The sequence below is a fragment of the Lipophrys pholis genome (assembly GCF_963383615.2).
Source record: "Lipophrys pholis genome assembly, chromosome: 3".
Taxonomy (NCBI): domain Eukaryota; kingdom Metazoa; phylum Chordata; class Actinopteri; order Blenniiformes; family Blenniidae; genus Lipophrys; species Lipophrys pholis.
The window spans coordinates 1,752,205-1,776,600 of record NC_137627.1 but is presented as its reverse complement, the minus strand read 5'-3'; the positions used below and the strand labels follow the sequence as shown (position 1 = coordinate 1,776,600).

At 42.5% G+C, this 24,396-nt stretch overlaps 1 protein-coding gene across 3 annotated transcripts in view; it reads right to left on the bottom strand.

Moving 5' to 3' along the window:
- LOC308107712 (neurobeachin-like) overlaps positions 1-24,396 on the bottom strand; it is a gene marked incomplete at its 5' end in the record, with an annotated part of 250,933 nt that overhangs the window by 183,352 nt on the left and 43,185 nt on the right. For all 3 annotated transcript variants that reach the window (XM_080460195.1, XM_080460196.1, XM_080460197.1), the window contains 5 exons: positions 883-1,009; positions 2,745-2,866; positions 4,854-4,949; positions 5,181-5,281; positions 6,818-7,049. In XM_080460195.1, the coding sequence (XP_080316321.1) occupies positions 883-1,009; positions 2,745-2,866; positions 4,854-4,949; positions 5,181-5,281; positions 6,818-7,049 (678 nt within the window). The remainder of the gene's footprint in view (positions 1-882; positions 1,010-2,744; positions 2,867-4,853; positions 4,950-5,180; positions 5,282-6,817; positions 7,050-24,396) is intronic.

Genomic DNA, 24,396 nt, shown 5'->3' with positions numbered 1-24,396 from the left:
GAAGAAATTCTCCCCGTCTTAGTTATCTTCTTACATCTGTGGTAAATTTAGACATTAAATATCAGTCCGATGACATCGTTTTTCCATAAAAGGCATGCATCTGTATCCAGGTTGTAAATCAGCCAGGCAACATGAGTAAAGTGAACCTAGACTTTACTTGATTTGTATTGATATTTTACTCTTGTAATAGATGCATGATATTATACTTTTGATGTTACACCAATAAACAGACGATCATATGTCCATGGATAAATAAATAGGTATGAAGGCAAGAAAGTTAGAATCTTCTCAGTTCGGAATGTCGTATTTACCAAAGGGTAAGGGTGAAAGTTGATGGTGCCATGGAGGAGGCACATGGGGCACAGGGGAAATAAGCAGGGTGCGATTCGCTGGAGGGATGAAGATGAAATTGATCTCGCCTGCATGGCAATAAAAGCTTTACCACCAGCAGACAACACACGCTAAATAGAAGGTATTTGATCTGAGTACTCTACTTCAACCTGAGTAATCGCTGTCAACCAGAGCAGTTACGTCTCACTCGGCACTAACGACACTCGAACAACTTTAAACTCACAATTCTGAAATTCTGACCCATAAACAAGATACCATGCAAAAAAATAAAAAGCTCTTGTTGGTGTCATTCATTATGGTCTTGCATTTGAGTTTGGATGCATAAAAGCATTATTTTTCTGAATTCTTACTAAAATGTGATCTTTTTAGACCGGATTTATTGCTCTTTTATGAGATGTCATCATGTTTACTCCTCCAAAACGTCCCTCCTTCTACATTTATCACAAATCACAGCCTGGAAATAAACATAAAGCCAATACTGGCTATATAATTTGATATAATGAGAGCGTTGAGACACAGTGAAAGCCATACCTTCCTGGGCTGGAAGTCGTACTTCACACAGTGCTGGAAACCTTTTCCCTTTGACTTGAGCGACGTCACAATCAGGCAGTTTCCCACAAAGTGTGCAGAGTAGCCGATGCCCTTACTGGTGCGAAAGCTGCAAACAGACATCCAGATTCACTTTATCAGCAAGAAGCATGTAATATAATTACAAACCAACTTCAGAGGAAGGTTATGTATTCTGCATTTCTTAGATTTCATTCTTAAGATACCACATATTCTGCAAGAAAAAGTGATGAATGGATCTAAGTAGCGTCCTGCTGTGTAATAAATGCAGCAGATAACCAGAACAGCTCAGATTCTTTAGAGAAATATGACATTATATACAACAGACGAGAAAAAGGAAGCAGCTGAAGCATGACTAGACATTTCACAGGCGAACAAATGACTACAAAGGGACGGGCGACTTAGTGGTGACCGCGCTTTGGTTCTGCTCTCAATATCTCTATAACCTATAACAGGAGCTGACTCAAACACACAGAACTGCGCAGCACCGCAGTAGTTCTCGGTTCTCTCTCTCTGCTCGGACTGAACATCTTTTTTCCCCGCCGACACATACTCAATACACTCCTACAGCCATGAGCTCTATAGCAGTCTTCCATCTTCAAAGACCCCCACCGCCGCCGCCCACTGGGATCATCTAAAACAAACAGGCCTCTTTGTTAGAGCAGATAAAGAGAGTACAGGCCTTTACATTGTGGGTTGGAGGCAGGGTCACAGAGATATAGAGCCCAGCACTACGCTCCCACTGCAGCAGCCACGATGCTTCAGTGGACGAGCTGGGCTCGCCTCTGAAGATACAATCCCCCTTTTTCTTTTTTTTATTATTATTATCATTATTTGTGAACATGCTCCGCCACTGAGCTGTGAGACACTCAGAGCAATGCATAAACAGGATTAGCTTGTCATATCTCACCTTTTTTCTTCTGTTCTTTTTTTTTTTTTTTTGAGACTGAGTGCAGAAAAGCCGCCACATGAATACCAACATCTTAGGCCCACAATGCCTTTTGATGTGACACATGAGAGAAGGTGAGGAGCGTCTGCCGTTCACACCGTCAGATCCCGGTGAAATGACGGCCGCCCGCCAATAACACACCGAATTAACTGTTGTCTTTGACCAAATATCCTCCCTATCCTTCCTTTTCATCTGAATTATCATGCCTTTCTCTCATATGTCTCATAGTATTGTGTGATTTTCTCCCTCACTCCCTCTCATTAACAGAAAGCACGGCAGCCAAACATCGCTGCTCTTTTGGGTTATTGATTTTAACACTAATTACCCACAAGCGCCTCCAAGAGCTGGAGCGTGAGCCTTATGTGGCAGATATTCAAATCTAAATTAATAACTGGGTGGCGAGTCCCGCCGCAGCGATCTGCCTCCCTTGTAGATTACTGCTGTAGTTCATGCCTCCGCGGTTTCTAATCTTAATAATCTCTCCTAATTCCCACTTGTCGATTACAATTCACGAGAATTACGTGGGAAATTGAAGCCCTTTCACAAGCCACACTACACCATTTTTGCCCACGTGTGGAAAAAAAAAAAAAAATAGTTTAACCTTGGAAAAACAAGTTGCAGTCCTAATCTTCTTAGGAGGAGAAATCACTGCGGGTTAGGCAGAATCACACGGCGCAGTGCTTTGTCAATAAAGCTGCTGGTAGCTTTATAGGCCTCTGCAGAGAAGGGCACGAGTCCTAATACAGAGCTAAAGCAATTAGATTGATAAAAAAAAGCAGGAAAGTATAATTTTCTGCTCTTTGGTGTTGACTTACAGCTCCGGTGAGAGAGAGAGATAGGAATGTAAATCCAAAGAGGTCCGTGGTTGTGTACTCACCAGTACAGATATGGCTTGTCCTTGTCAACATTGATGTTATTCAGTGGATCCATCCTGAACCAGGTGTTGAATGTAAACCCATTCTGATAAGGCCACTTAGCAATAGGAGGTAACGCAATTGCCTGCATCGGAAAAGACAAAAAAAAAAAACACACAGCACAGGACAGGATAATATTATGAGAAGTCGCTCTTTAAATATATATTGTTACTGCCTCTGGAGGCCAGTTTGTCACTTTATAAAGTCAATTGCACTACTGCATATTTTAGAGCAATATGTTTGTGCACATTTTCCACTAATCTTAAATGGAGTAGATTTAAAACAACTCTTTAACCAACGGTGAAAAATGAGGTGTAATGACTTGACTGTGATGGCTCATTTAGTCGTTTTAATCAGCAACCTGCGGTATGGTGATTAAAAATGCAGCAAGCCAGGAAAAAGAGATTTACCCTGGATGTCTGACCTTGAAAAATGTAACAGTTAATGAGAAAAAAAAAAAAAAAAAAAGGTAATCTGCAATACATCTGGTTTCAATGGGAGTGTTTTGTGATGAACAAACAATCTCTCATCCAGAAGTCATAGAAACGAGGCTTGAAGGTTTCTTGGCTCGGATCCTGATGCAAAGTTTATTTCCCTTTGAAATTGTGTCACGTTTGTAAGGAATCCACATTTGTGGGATGAGCAGCAGAGTATGTGGGCTACAGCTCGTTTGGTGTATTGGATGACGGAAATCTAAAGAAATAAGAAGTATTGGTAATAGTATTTAGTACTTTAAGAAACCATCAGCTCAGAAGTTGGCGTGAAAGAAGCTGCCTCGTTGCTTTTTCAAGTAAAAACACCAAACGTTTGTGTCTATTTACATGACAACGGTGCTCCGATTCACTGAAAACAAAACTGCTTGAGAACGGCTCCTAAGATGTGACTTTTCAAAAAACACGCCGACTCCATTGTAAATAGGAAAATGTAACTTTCTGGAAATGTTTGGGCTCATTCTTCGTGTACACCGCAGAGCCGCTGCCAGTAAGCCTGACCAGTTGATGGAAAATAACAACGATGCCGGTGGAAACAGTGTCGTGACTCCCAGTCCAGATTCTCCTGGGTCGCCTGTCGTCTCCTGTAATATCAATCCAATTTAGTCGTCCGTACGAATGTCGCTGTACTCGCCACTGTTAAACGTTTATAACGTATTGTTTCATTACCAAAACAAACAACAGCGCCACCCCGTGGCCTGTTAACTATATTGTTTTAAGCGTTTTCCTGTAAATGGATATCGTTTTTGAAACGTTGTCGTGAAAACACAAAACTTTTCTGAAAAGACAAGAAACGCAAAAACTATTTGTTTTGACTTGAGACTGTCAGGGTGAGTTTGTAAAAAAATGTATAATGCAACTGATTTTTGGGCATTTCACGATATTTTGCACGAAAATGTTTCATTAAAATTAGATTTATGTTGAGATTGTAGCACTTTTCGGTAGAAATGATTTGTTATTGTGAAAAGATAGACATTTACATCACTTATACACAACAAATAAAAACGTTGAACTTTAAATTTAAAGGTTATTTTGGAACTATTTTACTGGTCCAGTCCACTCAAGATGAAATTGGGCTGTACCATGGAGTAAAATGAGTTTCACACCCCTGAGCTAAAGACTAACGCAGATAAACAAATGCAATAACTTATTCATAAATGCTGCAGAGGCATTTTTAAAAGACTGTTTATGATTTCATAAACTATAAAGAGGAGCAGTAATAGAGCTTTGTGCTCATATATCATGGCCTCCAGGAGACAACAATGCGTGCAATATTAAAAGGAAAGAATACAACATAAAACAAGGAGAAGATGTATTAAATCATTTCAGATTTCTGTACAATTCTCAAGCAGAAAATAAAAAAAGATAAATGGATCCAATCATAAAAGAGTGAAAAGGGAAACAAGTTTTAAAAACCAGAGATGACGAGTTCCAGGTGTGTGGAGTTCCTGTCCTGTACCTCGTTGTTGGTATGGTACAGTTTTACGTTGAAGCTCCCCTCCACTGCGCTTTGAGCTAATTCAGCCTGTCAAACTGTCCTTTTCTAATCCGAACTCAGGAGTGAGAAACAGGCGAGCTTACCGCGGCGCTGCGACCAGGGAAGTTGAAGAAGGCATCTGGACCGTGTCTCTGGGGCATCTGATTCAGCACCGACAACATTTTGACTGCATGCTTGGGCTGCACAGATGGTGGAGATAAAAAGAAAAAAGAAAAGACTATTAACAAGACAGTGAAGGCTTTCTCGGGGACGGGCTGGACCGCAGACACTCAATATCTTGTCAGTCATCTCGTTCATTCATTCTGCACATAGTCAATAACAGAACAAGCCCACAGACAGATCTGTGCTGATGGCGTCTGGAGGCGAATCCAAACCTTCGTACACCCGCGTCTCGTTCTGGCATCACTTACCCAGACGCCTCCTTCCCCTCGTAGCCGGCTGAAGAGCAGCTTCAGCTCCTTCACTGTGATGCTGTAGCTGGCCAGCACTCCCAGCATGTCCACCAGCAGGTCTGTGAAACCCACAGGACACACACACACATTCAATGTGGGATTATAATCAAATATAATCAGAGGCAATTCAATGATATCACCGTGCACAGAACTTCACACGCTTCAGTTTCTGCTCCAACGGACACAGCTTCACTTTAGTTTACGGGTCATTGTCCGTGACATCTCCTCGTATCAAATACAGAAACACTTCGACAGCAATTAGACAAACAAAGAGACATCTACAGAGAGAATTGTTGAAATTCCAGGCACATAAAGGCACGGATAAAATGTGCTTGGATATCAAATTAGATACGTTTGAATGCTAAGTTAGAAAAGATGCCGACAATCTGATAGCCTGAAGTCAGTAATATAATATAAAGATGTTAAACCACAAAGAAAATGTAGAACTTGGACATAAAAATCCTGAAAATAAGTCACTTATTAGTCCCCAGAGATGGCAATGATAATATGAATAATAATGTCCTCTCTAAGACTATCATGTGGAAACTCATCAGACCAACAGGCACAATGATTATCAGGGTCTCCTGATTAAAAGTCGATGCATAATTCTGGTCTAATTGCGGCATCGACTTTCATATTTCATCTAAAATTGTTTTGTCACCTGCTTCAGGTGGATTGAGGAAACAACTGCAGTTTATTTCTCAATTGATGCTCAATATTCTTGATGAATTAAATGTCTTGGGAGACTGAAGCATTAAAAGTAAATTTAACCTTCAGAAACTCAGCTGTGGAAGGTTCAGGAAGAAATGTAATTCACTGATTGAATTTACAATAAATCATTGCTCCTTATGATGGAATACTTCTAAACTAAACCAATTCCAAAACCACAATCTCAAAATGTTTAAAGATGTCAAATGTCCACTCTTCCATAAATGTTTAGCTCTTTCTCCCGCTTTGTTGTGGTTACTTCAGAGTTTCTAATCTTTTTTCACGAGGACAGGTATATACTTGTGTGGTGGATGACTGGCAGTTTCTTTATATCTGAGAAGTGAAACTTTGCTCTTTCAAAATGTTTCTATCGCTTCTTTTCCTTTACCAGGTTGCCTTTTAAAACCACAGCTGCCTTTTTACTGGCAGACACACTCAGTGTCATGAGCACACAGAGCAGAGAACTGAGGGAAGTGCCACTTTTCTTTCATCCATACGTTCATCTTTAATATCTCTTTATCCAATTGTAGGTGACTGTGGGTGAAGGCAGAGGCTCGGAACACATCGGGAGAACGCACAACTTTCTGAAAATGCCCCGTCTCCATGTGAACGGGAGAAAAAGCGACTTTCTGAAAACCCTCCATGTCCCTGTACATGGGGTCTACGGAACCTTTCTGAAAAAATGCTTTGACCTGGTCTCCGTGTAAACGGGAAAAACTCAACCTTTTGTGAAATGCTGATACTGTGCATGAGCAGCAGAGGAGAGCGCGGAGCCTGAAAACACCCCACAGATGTACAGGGAGAACATGCAAACTCTCTGGCCCGACTACCAGGTGTAGAATGAAAACCAGAGCGAGTCATGCTTATCGAAACTAAAGCCTCCACACCTGCGATCATGTCATCCACGGAGCTCATCTTGAGCAGCACCTGCTGGATGAGCCCCACCTCGGTGCTGGTCTGCAGGTTTCGGACACTCTTCCGGAGGATGGCGGTGAACATGCTCCAGATCTCCGCCTGGCAGGTGACGTCGCAGCTCTCCAGCAGCTCCGCCATGCAGCCGATGCTCTCCGCATCCTGGATGATGAAGTTTGTCTCCAGATCGAACTCGCCGCCCACCAACTGCAACCGCAAGTGGGACAGATGGAGAATGCGTGTAAAATTAAAACTGAAATACTTTATTTATCCCTGGGGCAAAGTTTGTTTTTATATCCTTTATGTGTCTGTTAAAGTCATTCAGTGTTATAAGCAACAACAATGACATTAAAAGTGTGAATGATCATTGATTTCACCTGCTGTTTCACCCTTGTTTCACCTCTGTTTTCCATTATCTTTTATTTGTTCTAGAGTATTTACAAGTAATAAATAGTGATAGAAGAACCAAACAACAGATTAACTTCAGACGCATGTTTTTGGAGAGAAAATGTGAAATCTACTCAGAAATGTCCTCAGTTGGACTCGACCTGGGGATCGTCCCACTTTGAGTCCAAAACAGAAAGATGCAAATACAAAGAAATAATAGGAAAGGAGGAAAATATATTACAAGTTTGCAAATTTCTGGTCTAAAATTGACAATGTCAAAATCAAAAAGGGTCATTTATATGGATTTTCAGTTCATTGAAGGTCCGAACGTAAAGGTTTGATATGTCACTGTGTCAGAAAACTGCTTTGATGCTTCTTGTTGATCAGGAGTCGAGCTAAAATCAACCAATCAGGCGCTTTCCCTCGATGTTTCCAGAGTTAATGGAGAAGTGCTGGGCTGCACTGGAGGGGGACAAGTCAAGATTCTGATCGGAATTTAAGCGACCGTGAAAATACCCGGCATAATTTCACTTTAATGAAACGAGGACGGAAGCGGAGTCCCAATCGCCTCACGGCCCCTTTTGAGTCGCGAATGGTCACAATAAAAAAAAAAACTAACCAGAGAACAACAATCAATAAGGCCGTTCTTCAAGTCCAAAAAGCATGAAATTAGCCTGCTAGAGGAGGTTTGGGTGTATATATGAACTGTGCTGACATCGGCTCGCTGCTGAGCATCAAAGCAAGCAGGTGGAAAATAGGCCTGGATACCCGCTCCGCATTACTGTGATGGACAGTTAATCACTGGGAAAGAGCCGGAGCAGCATGAAGCATAAGGAGGCCAGTCCGTGAATGTGTGAATCCAGCCTCACTTCAATCATCATCACATCTCTTTGCACTTACATAACAATGATGTTTGTCGTGGAGACGCTCAAGCTATGAGTATTTGTTCAGAATGGGAAGAAGAAAAATTAATGCAAGATATTTTGTTTGAATCAATGGATTTCCCTTGTATCTCGCTTTCCACTGCGCGATCTGTCCCCAGAGCGCTTCACACTGTTAATCACATTCATCCAGTCACACACCAACGGACTGGAAGGGGCTTGGAGTTCAGTGTCTTGCTCAAGGACACTTCGACACGTGGGAGAAGGGGAATCGAGCCCACCACCTGCCGATTGAGAGAAGACCACCCTACAAACCGAGCCACAGCCGCCCCATCGCTCTTCTCCCATGTTGGACTTATTAAATTCAACTGATGTTGATAGTCTATAGATCAGAACTCTACAGTTTCAATCATGAGATTTTTTTTTTTTACTTCTGAAGGCAGAAATTGAAAAGAACAGTCTACAAACCATTCTCCATGGTCAATTTCACTCTGAAAACCAAACATTTACATCAATGAGTGCAGGGAGGGACTGGTGGGGAGGGCACACTCCAAAACTGGGATTCACGGTGTGAAAACTCACAGGGTGCCAATGATTCCTTCTCTGACTCAGCTCGGTTCCCAGAAATGTGCAAATGAATCCCACGAAGCCAAACAAGCTCTAACGTCTCCCCAAATATAGTCAGCGTGTTAACCGGCATGAAGAATTGACAGACTGATGGGAAGCTGGCTATCTGTGCGCAGACGAGCCTCGCTGCCAAACTGCTTGTTCCCACAGCCACGTGCCTAAAGCCACGTCGTTTGTCCTGCCGCACGCAGCCAAACACACACTGCCAAACACACACCGCCAAACACACACCGCCAAACACACACTCCGCTGGAGCAACGTCTTGTTGCTTCATGCATCTGTTGGGTGAAACAAGCCGCATCTGCTGGCCAAGTCTAAATAGATCATGAGGCTTTCATTTTCACACAATAATGGAAGTTGGACTCCAAAATTATCTCTTGAAAGTGTGGAACACGATCGTAAAATAGTAGCTTCGCCATGTGCAAAACAAAATGTGTGCACCTGTGTGTCGTGTGTGCAAATCTGTGTACTCTTAGGTCCCGTTTGCACGACAACTTTTCAAGTGAAAATACATCGTTTTCATATTTTTTTTTGTATCAGAAACTGAAGAAATGTGGAAAACGCATGTAATTTTGCACTATCCACATCAGGCCGAGTCATTCAACAAAATGAGACCAGCAGTAAAAATATCCTTCAGACAGGAACGGGGGTCTGGGCAGCACCTGCCATGTTCAGCTCTTCTCTCCTGATTCAAGATGATTTACGATTCCGGCGACGGTGCAGATGACTCGCAATCAAAGATGAATGGGTTCAAACCCTTCATGTGCAGCTCGACCAAAGTCCAGCAGAGAAAAATTTATTCATTTCCTCCAGCTCTGACAAAGTCATCCAGGTCGAGATACTGAAAGCAGGAAACCAGTGAGTATTTTAGGCATTAGCATTGAAAAAAGGGGTGTTTATCCACAGCGACAGCGGCGTGAAAATATACCCAGTGATTAATGGAAGAGACTTTTTAGGGGCTGAGAGGCTTGACAGACGTTATTATAAGAGCAAAGCCTTTCCTGTTTCAGCCATCATGCTGTTAATTAACCACCAGCACAAGTATGAAATGTGAAGAAAAAAAAAAAAAAGGGCATGAGGCCTGGACTCAACTTCATCACTCTTCTTTTGTTATTAATGTCACTTTTCTCATTCGTGTAACCGTTCCGAGAAATGGTATAATTGAAGAGGCAGAGAATCATTTCCATATGCCGAAATGTAAATATAGACCTGATTGCACATTTACCATGAGGAGAGCAGAGCTTAACTGGGAAAAATCCAAGACAGTAAATCAATCCACTGTGTGAGTAGCTCCTCATTTCATCGGTGTAAACCCCTTCATCAATGTAAATGACCAAACTCAGAACGAAGCTGCTGCAGGATTTTCTCTCTATTATAAGAGGACAAAGAGTCAAACCTGCGACACAGTGAATCAACATGTTCTGCAAACAAGTGTAAATATGTTTGAGAGGAAACGGTGGATGCAGCCTCCCGAGAGCGCAAAGTACTTCCAACTAAATTCAATGCGACTTAAACGTAATCATTGTTTCCAGAAAAGAGAATCAGTCTCTTTTACAGGCGGCCAGTACGCACACTCTGCACGGGAAACTGAAAAACTACTTCTCTTTTTTGTATTATTATTACTGTACACGTTTTTCTGCTTACATTTGTAGATTTGTATAATTATATTTGTATTTAAAGTATCTAAACAGGAGAAATCATAGGCAATTTCCTATAAATAAAACTATTCTGATTCTGACTGATCAGCCACAACAATATGACCGACCAGGCAAAGTGAGCAGCCGTTAGTTGGTGCAGTATAATAGTGAACAGTATCTTCTTGAAGTTACTGAGTTGAAAGCAGGAAAAATCGGCCATATTGTGACAGTTAGACAACTGGGTCAGAACCATCCAGAACACTGCAGATTTTTAATGGCGTTCCTGGCCTGCAGGAAGGTAAAAAAAAAAAAAAAAAGGTGAATTCTGCTTCACAATGATGGGAAGAGCCGACATCGAAGGTTAAAAAGTGGGAACTTTTCTGACTCCTCCTGCTTAAAACCCAAAGAGTCAGAAGGATGGTGACGCCCTGCTTTCACGGTCTGTATTCATACGATGAATCAAGATACAGCGAGCTTTTGTCCGTGAGCAGAAAAGATGGTTCGCTGGTGTTCGTAATGTTATGGTGGATTAGTGCGAGTCCATGAGGTGATCAGTGCTCAGTGAAGGTTGCATAGGCTTGTTTCACCCACGATTGAACCATTGAAAAGGCTGTAAGATACTTTTCATCCTCTGTTTTGTTTTTTTTTTACCACATTTGTTAGGTTTGTCAGACTTGGATCGAATGACCTTCCCAAAGAGGCTTCTGAAACGATGAACCTGCCAGCATAATCCCATAATGCTCCATTATTTTGGCCTTCTTGGGAGAATAACGAAATAGAATTCACTTCCAAATTAAGGACACATGGCAGCCTGCCTAAAGCTCACTTAATGACAGTAAACCAGACGGCTTGAGGAGAAAATATCCTGTTGTCTGCTGAGAATAAAACGAAGCGCTGGCCTGAATACGACAAGGCAAACAAAGAGGCAGCTGAAAAGCTCGCCTCATCACCTGCCTAATGTGGTTCCAACAAAAACAATGAGGAGGGTTCCAGCAGAACCAACGGAGGAGAGAAAGTCCCAAACAAAGGGTAGAGAGAGGTGGTCTTAACAGAAAACCTGTCGCTGACCTATAGGGGAAGGCTCTCACCTTTCAGAATGACAATGACCTTTGAGCACACATCTAAGACAGCGTGGCTCCGTGACCGGAGTGTGAATGTGAAGTGACCAGAAGACCAACCGAGGTCTGGAGGTGTTTGATAATCTTTGCAGGGACCCGAAGACTTCGTCCATTCAATCTGTCACAAGCTGACGGGGTGCCGTCGAAAAGTTTGAGTAAAAAGTAAAGCCCAAAGCAGTAAAAGTGCTGTACCTTACACTTCTCCATGCAGCTGACTAATGAGTAGCTTTTCAAATACCAGGGGGGGTCGTGCAGCATATCCTTGAAATGATTTCGAGTTTTATCTGCAGTAGTGGCCACTGCAAGATAAACACCCCAAAGAGGTAAAGAAAAAGAAAATCAAATATTCAGGACGAATTTTCCCTTGGTCCAAAACTCCACTGTCAAACTTTAATGTCCCATATTCTTTGTGACTTCCTGCTGGCTCACCACGACTCGTGAAGCCCCACAAGAGCAGCAAACTCTGCCAGTGAAAGAATGTGACTGTACACTAATTTACTTTGAGCCTGTCTCTCTGCCCCCGATGATTTCCGATGATAGATCACTGGCTGGCCTCGGTCTGTTTACCGCAGTTAAACACAACAGCAGCGCGGCATGCTGGGAAGGCTGAGCTCCTCAGTGGAATCCCCCCTCGCTGACACTGAGGCGTTATAGCAGTATCTGCGATCTGCGCAATAAAACCGCAGCTTTGTGGAAGACACAAGTGTCAGAAATTCAAATGCAAATGAGCCGAGACCCACAATGAACCACTGTTTGATTAAACAATACTGAAGAAGACGTTTACCAGACAACTGTAGTGATTTATAATATCAAGCAAAGTACTACAATCATTTATTGTTTCATATGATCAGCGTGTTCTGAAATTCATTTAAAAATATGGATTAATTAAAGCGCTCGACAGTAATTAAACCCTTTTTTTGACCATGTTGTTCCTATTCGGTCACCACAGGATCTGGAAAGTGTATTTCTCATAACTCCCAGTTTATTGTATTCAGATAATTCAAAATACTACTCGCAATTCACATTATATTCATTGTCATTATTTAAAGACACAGTGGAAATGTTTAGCAATGCAAGTAAGGAGTTTAAGATTGAGAAAATTTAAAAAAAAAAACAACAAAACAAAAGACGGAACTCAACCATCATTCATTCATTCATTTTCTTCCGCTTATCCGTTTCCGGGTCGCGGGGGTGACAGTCTGAGCACCGTCACCCAGATCACAATGGACCATTTAAGAACCGTGAGCCCACGGGAGGGTGGCGCCCGGCGTGGGACACGAACCCACTACCTTGAGATTGTGAGTCTCATGCTCTACCAACTGAGCTAGCCGGGGGACCACTCAACCATCAATCGAGCTCAAATCACCACCGAGAACCAACCGACTTCAACTGAAATGTGATCGGATGAGTCTGAATTTTAGTTTTTTGCAATAAATCTATGTTGTGCTTTTGTTGCTCACAGTTGCGTTTTTGACCAGTTTTCAAAATAACTCGAGTAAATACTTGAAATGTAATATCTGTTAAACTCCATGTGTCAAGCGAAAACATGGTTTCTGTTTTTGAACCTTTTGAAAGCGATGTCCGTTCACTCGGCAATGGCGGAAACACTTAAAGGTGATGCAGTTTGCATATCGGGCCACTAGTGGGCGCTGCTGTTTGTGTTTGCTATGAAACCAAACACACAAGTGCAGAAAACAATACTTATAAACAACAGCGAGTCCACAGACATTCATATGGACAGACGGTGAACTGAGCTGCCCAACCTGCCGGAAGAGAGAAAGAAGAAAAAAAAAAAAGTAGAATTTTTGAGTCAAAGTGTTTTTAAAAAGTTCCACCTTGGAAGCCATTTTCAAGTAGTTGCACGTTCAGTGGCTCCGAGCTGCAATGTCGAGTAAACACAAACCCAAAACACAAAAACAGTTATGCGTTTTCACTTAAAAGCATTTGTCGCGTAAACGTTGCCTTCAAATTAAAAGCTGGTTCATGGTTGGCGCTCCCGGCTCACAGTGAGAATATTACAGGTTTTAAGTGTTTCTCATTTGTTGGTGTCTCTGGATTGACAACAGGTGTGAGACTGTTTTTTTGTGTCTCTCTCTCTCTCTCCATCTGTCCTGTGATGGCCTGATGACATGTACGGGGTGTGTGCCGCCTTTTAATATATATACATATATGTATGTATATGTATATGTTTCCATGTTGTTTTGGTCACACAACACTCTGCACAAAACCCTCCTCTCTGTTACTGCGCTAATAAAAATCAGGAAGATGAGAGCTGACGGGGTTTGACTGAAGTCTTTCAGGTACTACATTCAAGTCTGTGCTGCAGTTTTAGTTGACAGCAGCATGTCAACTGTCAGCCTAAATGTTTGTCACAGTCTTTGCACACCCATCGAACCAATCTGTATTTACTTAATGAAATCTCCTCACGGTCCTCTGAACGCGCCACAGTTCAACATCAGAAGCGTGGATGTTAGATAACGACGATGCGCCGAACTGCAGGGGAGCACAAGCGCTGCAGATATCAGCTTTTACAGAGTCTTATCCAGGTGGAAGCACTTTGTAACCCAGCGAAACTCATTCAGCGGCCAGGATATCGTTCTGTACAATGCAGGTTCCCATGTGCTGCTTTAAATTGGGGCTTTGCGGTGAAGCTAACCCATTTCCCTTTTCCCCAGAGAGCCGCCCATAGACGGAGGAAATCTGCCTCCTGTAGCCAATGCTAATCATATCATTTCAATTAAGAATATCTGCTATGGATTATTAAGACACCCAGAAGCTCGGCGGAGTCGCGGGTCGACGAGTCGCAAAACAGAGTGAAAAGGTTGTAACAACACTCCAGTGTGAGGCAGGAGCATCATTAATATGCAGCTGAAGCTGGCACATGTCAGGGTGGCTTCACTGCAGCTGACTGACAGCTCGCTCATTTCACTGCAGAGGCACGGAGACTGTAATAAGAATAAGAGCAATTCCTTTCAGTCACCCGTGCGAGCCGGCGGATCGCCGTGCTGCTTACAAGCAGATACAGGTTAGTCACTCTCACCTGTCTGACCTGCAAAGAATGAGATCTGGTGATATTACTGATAACCCAGCACAGCTTGTTGATTCAGGGGAAATGAAAGAAGCCTCACTGTATTACTGATTTTTCTTCCTTTTCATTTTTTTCTCTCCTGTGACGGGAATACAATTCAACCAACCAGACGTTTTATTACTCCCGTCCAGCAGAACCGCAGATTGTTTACGTGAAAGCAATTAAGGAGGATTCTCAAGTCAATTATTCACCTCAGTGGACATTCTGGAGGAGCTCAATCAGGATATGAGAGAAAATTAAGTGCACTTATTTTTTTTTCCTGTAGAAATGGTACATTTGTGTGTCATTACCACGAGGCAGAGACTTAAGAGTCGTGTGTGTGTGTGTGTGTAACACACACACACACACACACACACACACACACACACACACACACACACACACACACACACACACACACACACACACACACACTCCAACCACTTCCTATTAGACCGGGTCCCAGGCTTCCCGTCACCATGGTGACCAGCAGCAAGGACCCGACTGGAGGACAGCGGGACCAGCTGACTGGGTAAAAAGAGAATAAATGATGTCCTAAGATCACTTTCATTATTTCATTTTGAAAGATGTTTGCATTTCTTTGTTGGAAGACGTTCAGGACTTCAACCTCATGTGTCCAGAAAGAAGATTAGGGAGCAAACTAAACTTTACTTATTTTTCTTGATTATCTATTTGTTTGTCCTACAAGTGACCTATTCATTACGTTCAACCTATTTTAATTTAATGTCTATATCTATTAATTATTTATTTTATATTTCTGATTTAAATTCAGTTTTACATCAACTTTAGTCATTTTATTATAATACTCCATTCCTCCCAAATGTAAGATCTTGACCATACTGGGGTGTTCAACGATAATCTTAGCTGCTCTAATCTCTCTGACGGGTCCTGGTGGACCTCAGGGCCTCGTCCCAGTTGATGATGCCCAGCACATTTCCAACGAGAAGGAGCATCTCATTTAAACCTTAACCCCTCATCCAGCACGATCCTCCTCACTCTCTCAATGTGGGGGAACTCATTTCAGCTGCTTGTAGTGCTATCTTATTCTCTGATCACGATCACCGGTGAGGATTGAGGACGTCGACCAACCAGTGAACAGATCAGCTCCCGACTGAGAACAGAACCAGCAGCCACATTATCCTGCTCAAACTTACCGTCAATCACACGTATGAATGATGCTTTATTCATGACCTCGTTTGGTTCATTATGGAGCCAATGGAAGTTTTTTTCTGGCAAACTGACGTCGTCCCCATTTCCTAGGGCAACTTTTCTTTCTTTCCCCTGACCCAAAGAGGGCATCCCATCTTCCTCCACAAGAGGCTACAGAAAAGACTTGGTCTCATAATCCAGCAAAAGCACAGTCAGTATTTGGAAGATGAACACCGTTAAGGTTTGACTTCGGGATCAGAAAACTCTTTTATTGTAAACGCAATGCAGTCAGAAAGATTAAGTATGACGCAAAAATGTGGCATGCAAAAGCAATAGTAGGGGAAACAATGAACTGACCACTCTGCAGCCAAGAGCTTAACATATATAGAGATGAACTCAAAATACTATCTCTGTGTGGAGAAATTAGATTTTCCATCACCTCTGCTCTGCCACTCAGTGGAAAATAGATTCTTTTTTTTTTAAACAGGCAGAAAAGGTGAAAAATACTTGGAAAAGATTCTGATGAAAACACAACAAACTATGCAGAATAACTTCAAACTGCTGATGACAAAATATAAATATTTAACCGATGCTGGTATTTCTCACTGAACTATAAAATAATGCCGATGATAATTGGATAGGAATGTAAAAAGCACAAACTGCTTAAGGTAAAAAACAAAAAAAAAACACAATCAATGCACATCACAAATCAAGGATTTATGTCTTTTACCTCTGGCAATTCGCCATAAAATTCACAAACTCTCGCATTTATGTTCAAGCCCGTAAAAAACAAACGTGAAACCTGGAGTGTCGGCTGAGCAGAGCCTGTGTGCTCACCTGACAGCGATCTGCATACACTCCCAAGCTTCCCTCAAAGGCTTCGCGCCGGAGCAAAATATATGAGTGTTATGCAAACAACAACATGCAGTGGGACAAAGTGGTCCAGCCACTGCGGGGAATTGTAAAGAGTGGAGCAGGAAGTCTACCCAGGGCTATTCTTTCTTTAGTCTGAAAATGTCACCTCAATAAAGGTCAAGCCATTTAAGGCAGTGGAGTGCATAACGTCGGAAGGGGGAGTATCAAGTATGTAAGAAATCAGTTCATTGCCTCCGTGGTTCCGCTGACTTTGATGAATGGCCTTCACATCGGTGCTGAACCAGTGGCCCATCCATCCACCCTTCTTCATTGATTCTGGTCTGATTGGAGCTAAAGCACATAGTGGAGTGTCAGACTGGGAAAAATATTTATTCTTCTCCATTCAAAAGGCAATAACTGTCTTTAAAACACAGCATGACACCTGTTTATGTTCCACTTTGTCTATAAGAAGCCATAAGACCATCATCTAATAGAATTGATTAACTCAAATACAATGCAACTTTAGAAAACTGCTTTTTTTTCCCCCCTTTTTCCATTAAACTCATTACGGCCTCTCAGTGTGAATGCTGTCATTTCAAATCTCATCACCTGGAGGGATGGTATTACAGTTTCATCTGCCCGCAACAATAACTGTAACAGACCGAGCAAAATAGTTTCCTGATTGTTGGACAAAAAGAGAAAGGAAACTATTTTCCGCTCTGCGTAACACTGCAGAGGAACACGAGCAGAAGTCCTCCCTGGATGGTCCATCGTTCACCGTGAAGCAGCAGAAGATGGTCTGAACCGCTTCGAGCGACCGTCACAGGACTGATGTTGAGTTTGCATGTTCTCCATGTGTGTGTTTCTGTCAAAGTCATAGTTTTTGATTTACATGGCAACAACAGAAATGCTGAATATAATGGACTTTTCATTTAGAGACAGATTTGGGTGCTGTAAGTGGTTTTTGTAATGAAACCACACACACACACACACACACACACACACACACACACACACACACACACACACACACACACACACACACACACACACACACACACACACACACACACACACACACACACACACACACACACACACACACACACACACACACACACACACACACACACACACAGACAGCAATATAATAAATATCAACAATGACAAGCACACAGACATTCGTATGAACAGAAGTTGAAGTTGGATTGCTACTACAGGTGACTGTCAACTATAAACTACCACGTCCCAGGAGAGTATGGATCGGGAGTCATGACCCTCTGGAGGTTGTTGTTATAGTCCATATACAGAAGTACTATTTACTGCGGCCGTGGGGCACATGTGCAGCAGCATCATCCCCGCCGTCTACGAGGAGACAAGAGCCCCGGCGTTTCCAGAGAGTTGCATGTTCCGTCGTTTACACGATGTAAACCGACGCCCAGAACGCAACAAAAGTTTAGATTTTCACTTGAGAAGGTCATGGTGTTATCGGGACCTTCGTTAGAGCGATGTTGTCCTTCCCCTGCCGCAACCATCTCTGACTGATCGTCTCATCTCAGCATGCCTCGTCAGCCACAGCGACAAGAAGAGACCGTTTCTAAGCTTCTGCAGGGACGACCGAGGACAAGGTGAGAGAGGGACGTCATGACAGTAGCATGGATTAAATGACAAAAAAAATTAACACTGCTGACTTAAAATACAAACAGCTGGGAGAGTGAAACTAGTTATTATAGCTGGGTTACATCCAATTAAAAAGCCAGTAGAGTGGAACTTGCATTAGATAAGGCTGTCTGTGTGTCTGTTGCAGGACAGGACCGTATCTTGCTGCTGACATGCTTGAGAGAGCGGAACACTCGCTTGTTTTCTACCTCATCATGACTCTTATTTGCATTACCACCCTCATGCAACCGTGTGAAAACCGCATCGTTTCACTGGAGCCAAACAGTTTTTGACACTGCTGTTGTGACTTAGTGAATTACCGCAATGTCGGGTTTTCATGCTACAAGAGCACGAGAGTCAGCGAGAGTCTGCTGCGAATCAGCCACACAAATCCACATTTAACTCAAACAATGGGCCTCCGCCCAGAGTCCCATCACTTCTCACAGTAGACTGTAATGCAGGACAAACTGATCCGAGGAATCTGTGTTCAAATACCAAAAAATAAGTGAAGACATTGACTCTGTGAGAGAAAATTCAGTTTATAGAAAAACTGACTTTACTTGTAGTTTATACATTATGGGATAAAAGAGGACACATTTTATTAAAATGCAGTTCTTTACATGTTTGTGTAAAATGAAAAAAACAAGAAATAATGATGTAATGCAAACAAAAAAAGATGGAATTCAAGATCATAAGTAATTTTATTAGTGACCAGTTGGAAGGATAAAGGCTCCGTTGACAAGTTGAAGTTCCTAGTTATTGTTTTCGTGTTTTCATTTCAGGAGTTTTTCGTTTTTTTTACACAACAACGATGAGAAAACTGATGTGAAGTTAGTGTTTGTTGGACAGTTTGGTGGAAAAGTGAAATATAGATTTCTGCGCCGACGTCGGAGCTGCCAGGAAACGGGAGGAGAGGAAATCCAATGTGGAGGATCGAGGGTACCGGGAGTGTGATCGGGGTAAGAAAGGAGGACGAGGGAGACAGTAGAAGAAGAAAAAGAAGACACTTGAATGAGTGTCGTGGAGAAATGCAGTTGCATGAGACTCAATGTGCTTTTTAAAAAAAATGCAGTCAAATTTAGTAGAGCTACCAAATCAACATTTAACCTCCTTTAATGCCAGTATCTAATTATTACAGCCACCACACTTGCATTACGGGGTGGGATTGATAGCAGTGTTTATTCAGGGGAGCTCACTGTTTGACTGCATTTAAATAGAGATTAGAGTAAACCTACCAGTAAGCACTGGGAGGCCTGGAGGGAACAAGACCTGAATTAATGAATAAGTCTCGGCATGTGATCAGTCTGTGATTGAGACGTCAGGAGAGCCCAGTGCATTGTTTGTGGAAACACGGCTAAAGATTTGAAGATTACAGTGTTTATGCTTCACTGAACCGGATGCCGGCAGCATACAGATGTGGCTAACAAGGCCCCGCGAAACTGGGGACGAAAGGCTTTTTATAATCATTCAGTCTTAACGGGGCGAGTCTCGATCGTAGAAATCTACACTGCTAACAACGCCATGTTTCCATGCTCCTTCTAATTTGATCAAGAATAGACAACAATTCATCATCTTCCTACAAACATCTGCTTGTCAGCTCAGCAATAATTCTGTGTTCCCACCCCTCTGATCATCAGCTGGGCCGAGTCACAACTCATCCATAAGGCACAGACCGACACACCAAGATTTATGGCTTTAATTTCAGGCTTCACGCAGGAACAAAAAAAAAAATGAGAAAAGAAAAAAGAATCAAAGATAAGAAGATGCAACTTTCAGACAATATGTGCCATATCATAATCAAGTGAAAAATGTGCTTCGGAATGAGCGATTAAACATGGACGTCTCCCTTCACTGTCGTGCGCCGCAGCCAGCCTCAGCAGCAGATTTTCTGACAGGTAATTTAACCTCATCTAAAACATTTCAGTGTTAATTACTCCGCTCAATGCAAGTCTGATTCTTGAACATTGAAGTCAAACGCAAATAGAACTCAAAAAATAAATGAGATCGAGAGATGTAGAAGAATTTCTTCCTTCAACATTTCAGTAAAAAACAGCACCCACTAGTGGCCCATCATGATACCTACATCATTTTCTGCCGTTTCAGTTTCAATCCAAAAACAATGAATTTACACTTGAAATGTCGTAGAAACAGGCTCTTATTTAGCAAAACACTTTCACTTCTGCTTGACAAATTCATCTTGCTGGCAGGTTCTTCAACTTGAAGCGTCGCCTCACAATGAGAAAAAGTTAATATTTTGGCCAGAATCTTTCTCCGTATAGTTTGCATGTTCCTCCTGTTCATGCATCGGTGATAATTCCTGCTCCCACAATCCATTTAATTCAACCAAATTTGTGAATTTTTAAACTTGTGGAAAACTGAGCACCTGCGTTTGACTGAAGAGGAGCGTATCCTGCATTTTGCTCTTTGTAAACTAGAATCCAGTCGAGCTTCCCGTGAGTCTGCAATCGTCACAATCAAAAATTCATTTTCGCTCTTCACCCCCCCCCAAAAAAAAAACAATTTTGCCCAGAGCTATAGAAATTTATTCAACCTTCAACGTGAAGATACCACAGTAAATGAGTCTGACCACATTTCACTCAATCTATTTATTCTTTTGGTCAGATTTATGAAGAGTTAGATAACTGAACCTCAACAATAGTCACCTGCAGAGAAAGACCCCGGCCAGGTGACTTACTGAGATGTGAAATGTATTTGACTCAGCCAGCTACTGAAATATTCACGTGTCTCCTCAAACTGTGAGATAAGAGCCCCGACAGAGAGGCTGCAGAGCCGCATGGAGCTTCAAAGCAGGAGAGGATGGCTGAATATATATACTGCGAATAGCCCCGTTAAATAACAGTTCTATCACAACCCAAAACACAATAAAGTCAAAATCCACAATAGAATGGTAGATTTAGGTTAAAGCTTGGGTACGGGGGAAAAAAAAAAAAAAAAAATCATCTGCAATGTGGCAGAATGTGAGCGCACCCTCAAGGCAGCAGGAAATGGAACATTCACCTGAATCAGGATTTTTATTTTTCTCTCTTAAAATTGCAGTAGTGGACTAGAGCCCCATTTACACTGGAATGATTTTAAGTGAAAACGCAAAGTTTTCATTTCAAAGTTTTGCTTTACACAGTAACATTCGGAAATATGAAGAAACACTGAGAACTTTGTATTATTGAGTTGTGTTGCCTGCCGGGGGACTTCAGATAAACACCAGCTCCGGCTAAAATCTGGTACGAAGTGAGTGAGTGTGTGTGTGTGTGTGTGTGTGTGTGTGTGTGTGTGTGTGTGTGTGTGTGTGTGTGTGTGTGTGTGTGTGTGTGTGTGTGCGTGTGGGGTTGGGTGGGTGGGTGTGTCTATCAAGATCGGGGGGGGGGGGGGGGGGGGGGGTCATGGGGCGGGAGTGTGGGTCGTGGGTACGAGGCTCCTGGGGGTGGCGAGTTGACTGTCCCCCCCGGCTCCCGGGGGTGCGGCAGGCTTCGCCGCCGGGATTGGGGGGGCTCCCGGCTTGCTCGGCCAGCTACGACCACACCCAGTGGACAAACTACACACACACACACACACACACACACACACACACACACACATCTCCACTCCTCATCAATGAGATATGTTACTGATGTCACTTGTTTTCTGTCATCTTTCGTTCAACTATCAAAATCATGTTTTTTCTTTTGTTGTTGCTTCTTTGATTCATGTTCCTGCTTGAAAATCCTGTTACTGTCTAGATAGAGCTGCTCAGGCTGGTTTAATCTAGGAAATCATGTTACTGTCTAGATAGAGCTGCTCAGGCTGGTTTAATCTAGGAAATCATGTTACTGTCTAGATAGAGCTGCTCAGGCTGGTTTAATCTAGGAAATCATGTTACTGTCTAGATAGAGCTGCTCAGGCTGGTTTAATCTAGGAAATCATGTTACTGTCTAGATAGAGCTGCTCAGGCTGGTTTAATCTAGGAAATCATGTTACTGTCTAGATAGAGCTGCTCAGGCTGGTTTAATCTAGGAAATCATGTTACTGTCTAGATAGAGCTGCTCAGGCTGGTTTAATCTAGGAAATCATCTTACTGTCTAGATAGAGCTGCTCAGGCTGGTTTAATCTAGGAAATCATCTTACTGTCTAGATAGAGCTGCTCAGGCTGGTTTAATCTAGGAAATCATCTTACTGTCTAGATAGAGCTGCTCAGGCTGGTTTAATCTAGGAAATCATCTTACTGTCTAGATAGAGCTGCTCAGGCTGGTTTAGAGACACCGTAAAGAGACACGTAAGACAAGAAATGTTTGGTGTTTTCGCGTTCCCTTGCACAAACTCAACCAGCACTCTCCTCCTCGACTTCACACTGTTAAAACTGAATCTTTGACGTCAATATTTTTCCCAAAAAACCAGTGAGTTTATTTAAGACAACGTTCTCCAATAGGCCACCAGTTAAAGTACTGGCGTGATAAAAAGTGAAACCTCTTTTCAGCCAGCAGTTTGCTGGATTGGTTCTCTTGAACAGAATGATGGTCTGACTGTGATTTCACTCCAGCGGTTGTCTTCACCAGCCTGACATGACTGTACGTTCGAGAGAGCACCTTTAAGAGAGTTACACCTTGGAACCTGTCACTCTCTCCCCAGTCATCCTGTCCCTGAACATAATTTAACCTGCTACCAGCCGTCTTGGTTTGCCCCTCAGCGAAAGATTAGAATGTCCAAGTTATTATCCAAGAAAACTTTTCAGGTTTTTCAGGATATTTTACTAAATCCCCCCCCGTTTTCCCAGGAGTCTGAAAAGTGGAAGCCGTGTAACAGCTCTCTCAGTGTCACAGTCCTATGACCGCTTGCTTGTATCGGTTTCAGGTGGAAAATGGAGGTCGTGGCAGAGGGTATTTTCCACTGGACTACATCTCATTTCAAAGAACAGAGATCACTGGAGCACAGCGGGAGCACTTGCAGACAGGAATTGGTGCAGACTCACCTACCGCTGTGAAAAGTGTTGAATGTCTTCATGTGAAAGTACATTTCTTTTAAAGTGTCTCACTTCATGATGTGCGGCGTTAGTAGATTTAATGCCTGTGCTGGAGGTGAATATGTGTTTATTCTTAATGAAACCAAAACCAATGAATCAAAACAATGTGAAATGCTCACAACAGTTGCTAGTGTGACTACATTTAAAAAAAACACAAAAAAAACAACCTGTTTCCTACCGACACACTGAAACGATTCTTCCTCTTTACAAGCTGCCACGCAGTCTGAGTGAAACTGACAGATCACAGCTGAACAAAACTGACATGGCACAGAAACGACTCGCGTCTGAATGTCTGACCTGAGAAGAAGAGGCTGAGGGAAGACACCTACAGCGCGTGTGTGTGTGTGTGTGTGTGTGTGTGTGTGTGTGTGTGTGTGTGTGTGTGTGTGTGTGTGTGTGTGTGTGTGTGTGTGTGTGTGTGTGTGTGTGTGTGTGTGTGTGTGTGTGTGTGTGTGTGTGTGTGTGTGTGTGTGTGTGTGTGTGTGTGTGTATAAAGTGGAAAGCGAGCAGGCAGAGAGCAGCACAAGCCAACGTGTTTACAGAGAGGATTTCATTAAATGTGCAGCCGCCAATAGAAACGGCAGAAAAACAACAGTGGTACAGTGTTATTGACAGACGAGTGTGTCCTCAGAGTGTCCTCAGAGTGTCCTCTCAGTGAGGCTGAGAAGAACTCCAGCGGTTTCACAACAGCATGTGGGTGCGCTCGTTTCTGCATACATGTGTGTATTGCTCTCTTGGATTTCACATACTTCAAAGAACTGACATTGGTATTTTCATGTGATTTTATGAAATTTTTTTCTATTGCTATTGAAAACTAAATACAATTGAACTTGTACAATACAAGTTGAGAATCCCTTCATTCCTTAAAAATGAATCTATCGGATTAAACAGATAACCTCTGGCAGATTCCCACCGTAGAAAAAGCTGATGACCTTTCCTGACTGACATCTCACTTTAGTTTGCACCAGAAAGTATCACAAGAATTGGCTTGATGGTGAGATTGTAGTCATTTCCTGCATTAATTGTCATAAAAACATCGACATTTCCATTACGGACACTGTGCCCCACAACCAAGACAATCTGTCGAGCTTAAATTTAAGGGTTATTATGACACTATTTTCCCGGTCCGGCCTACGCACGAT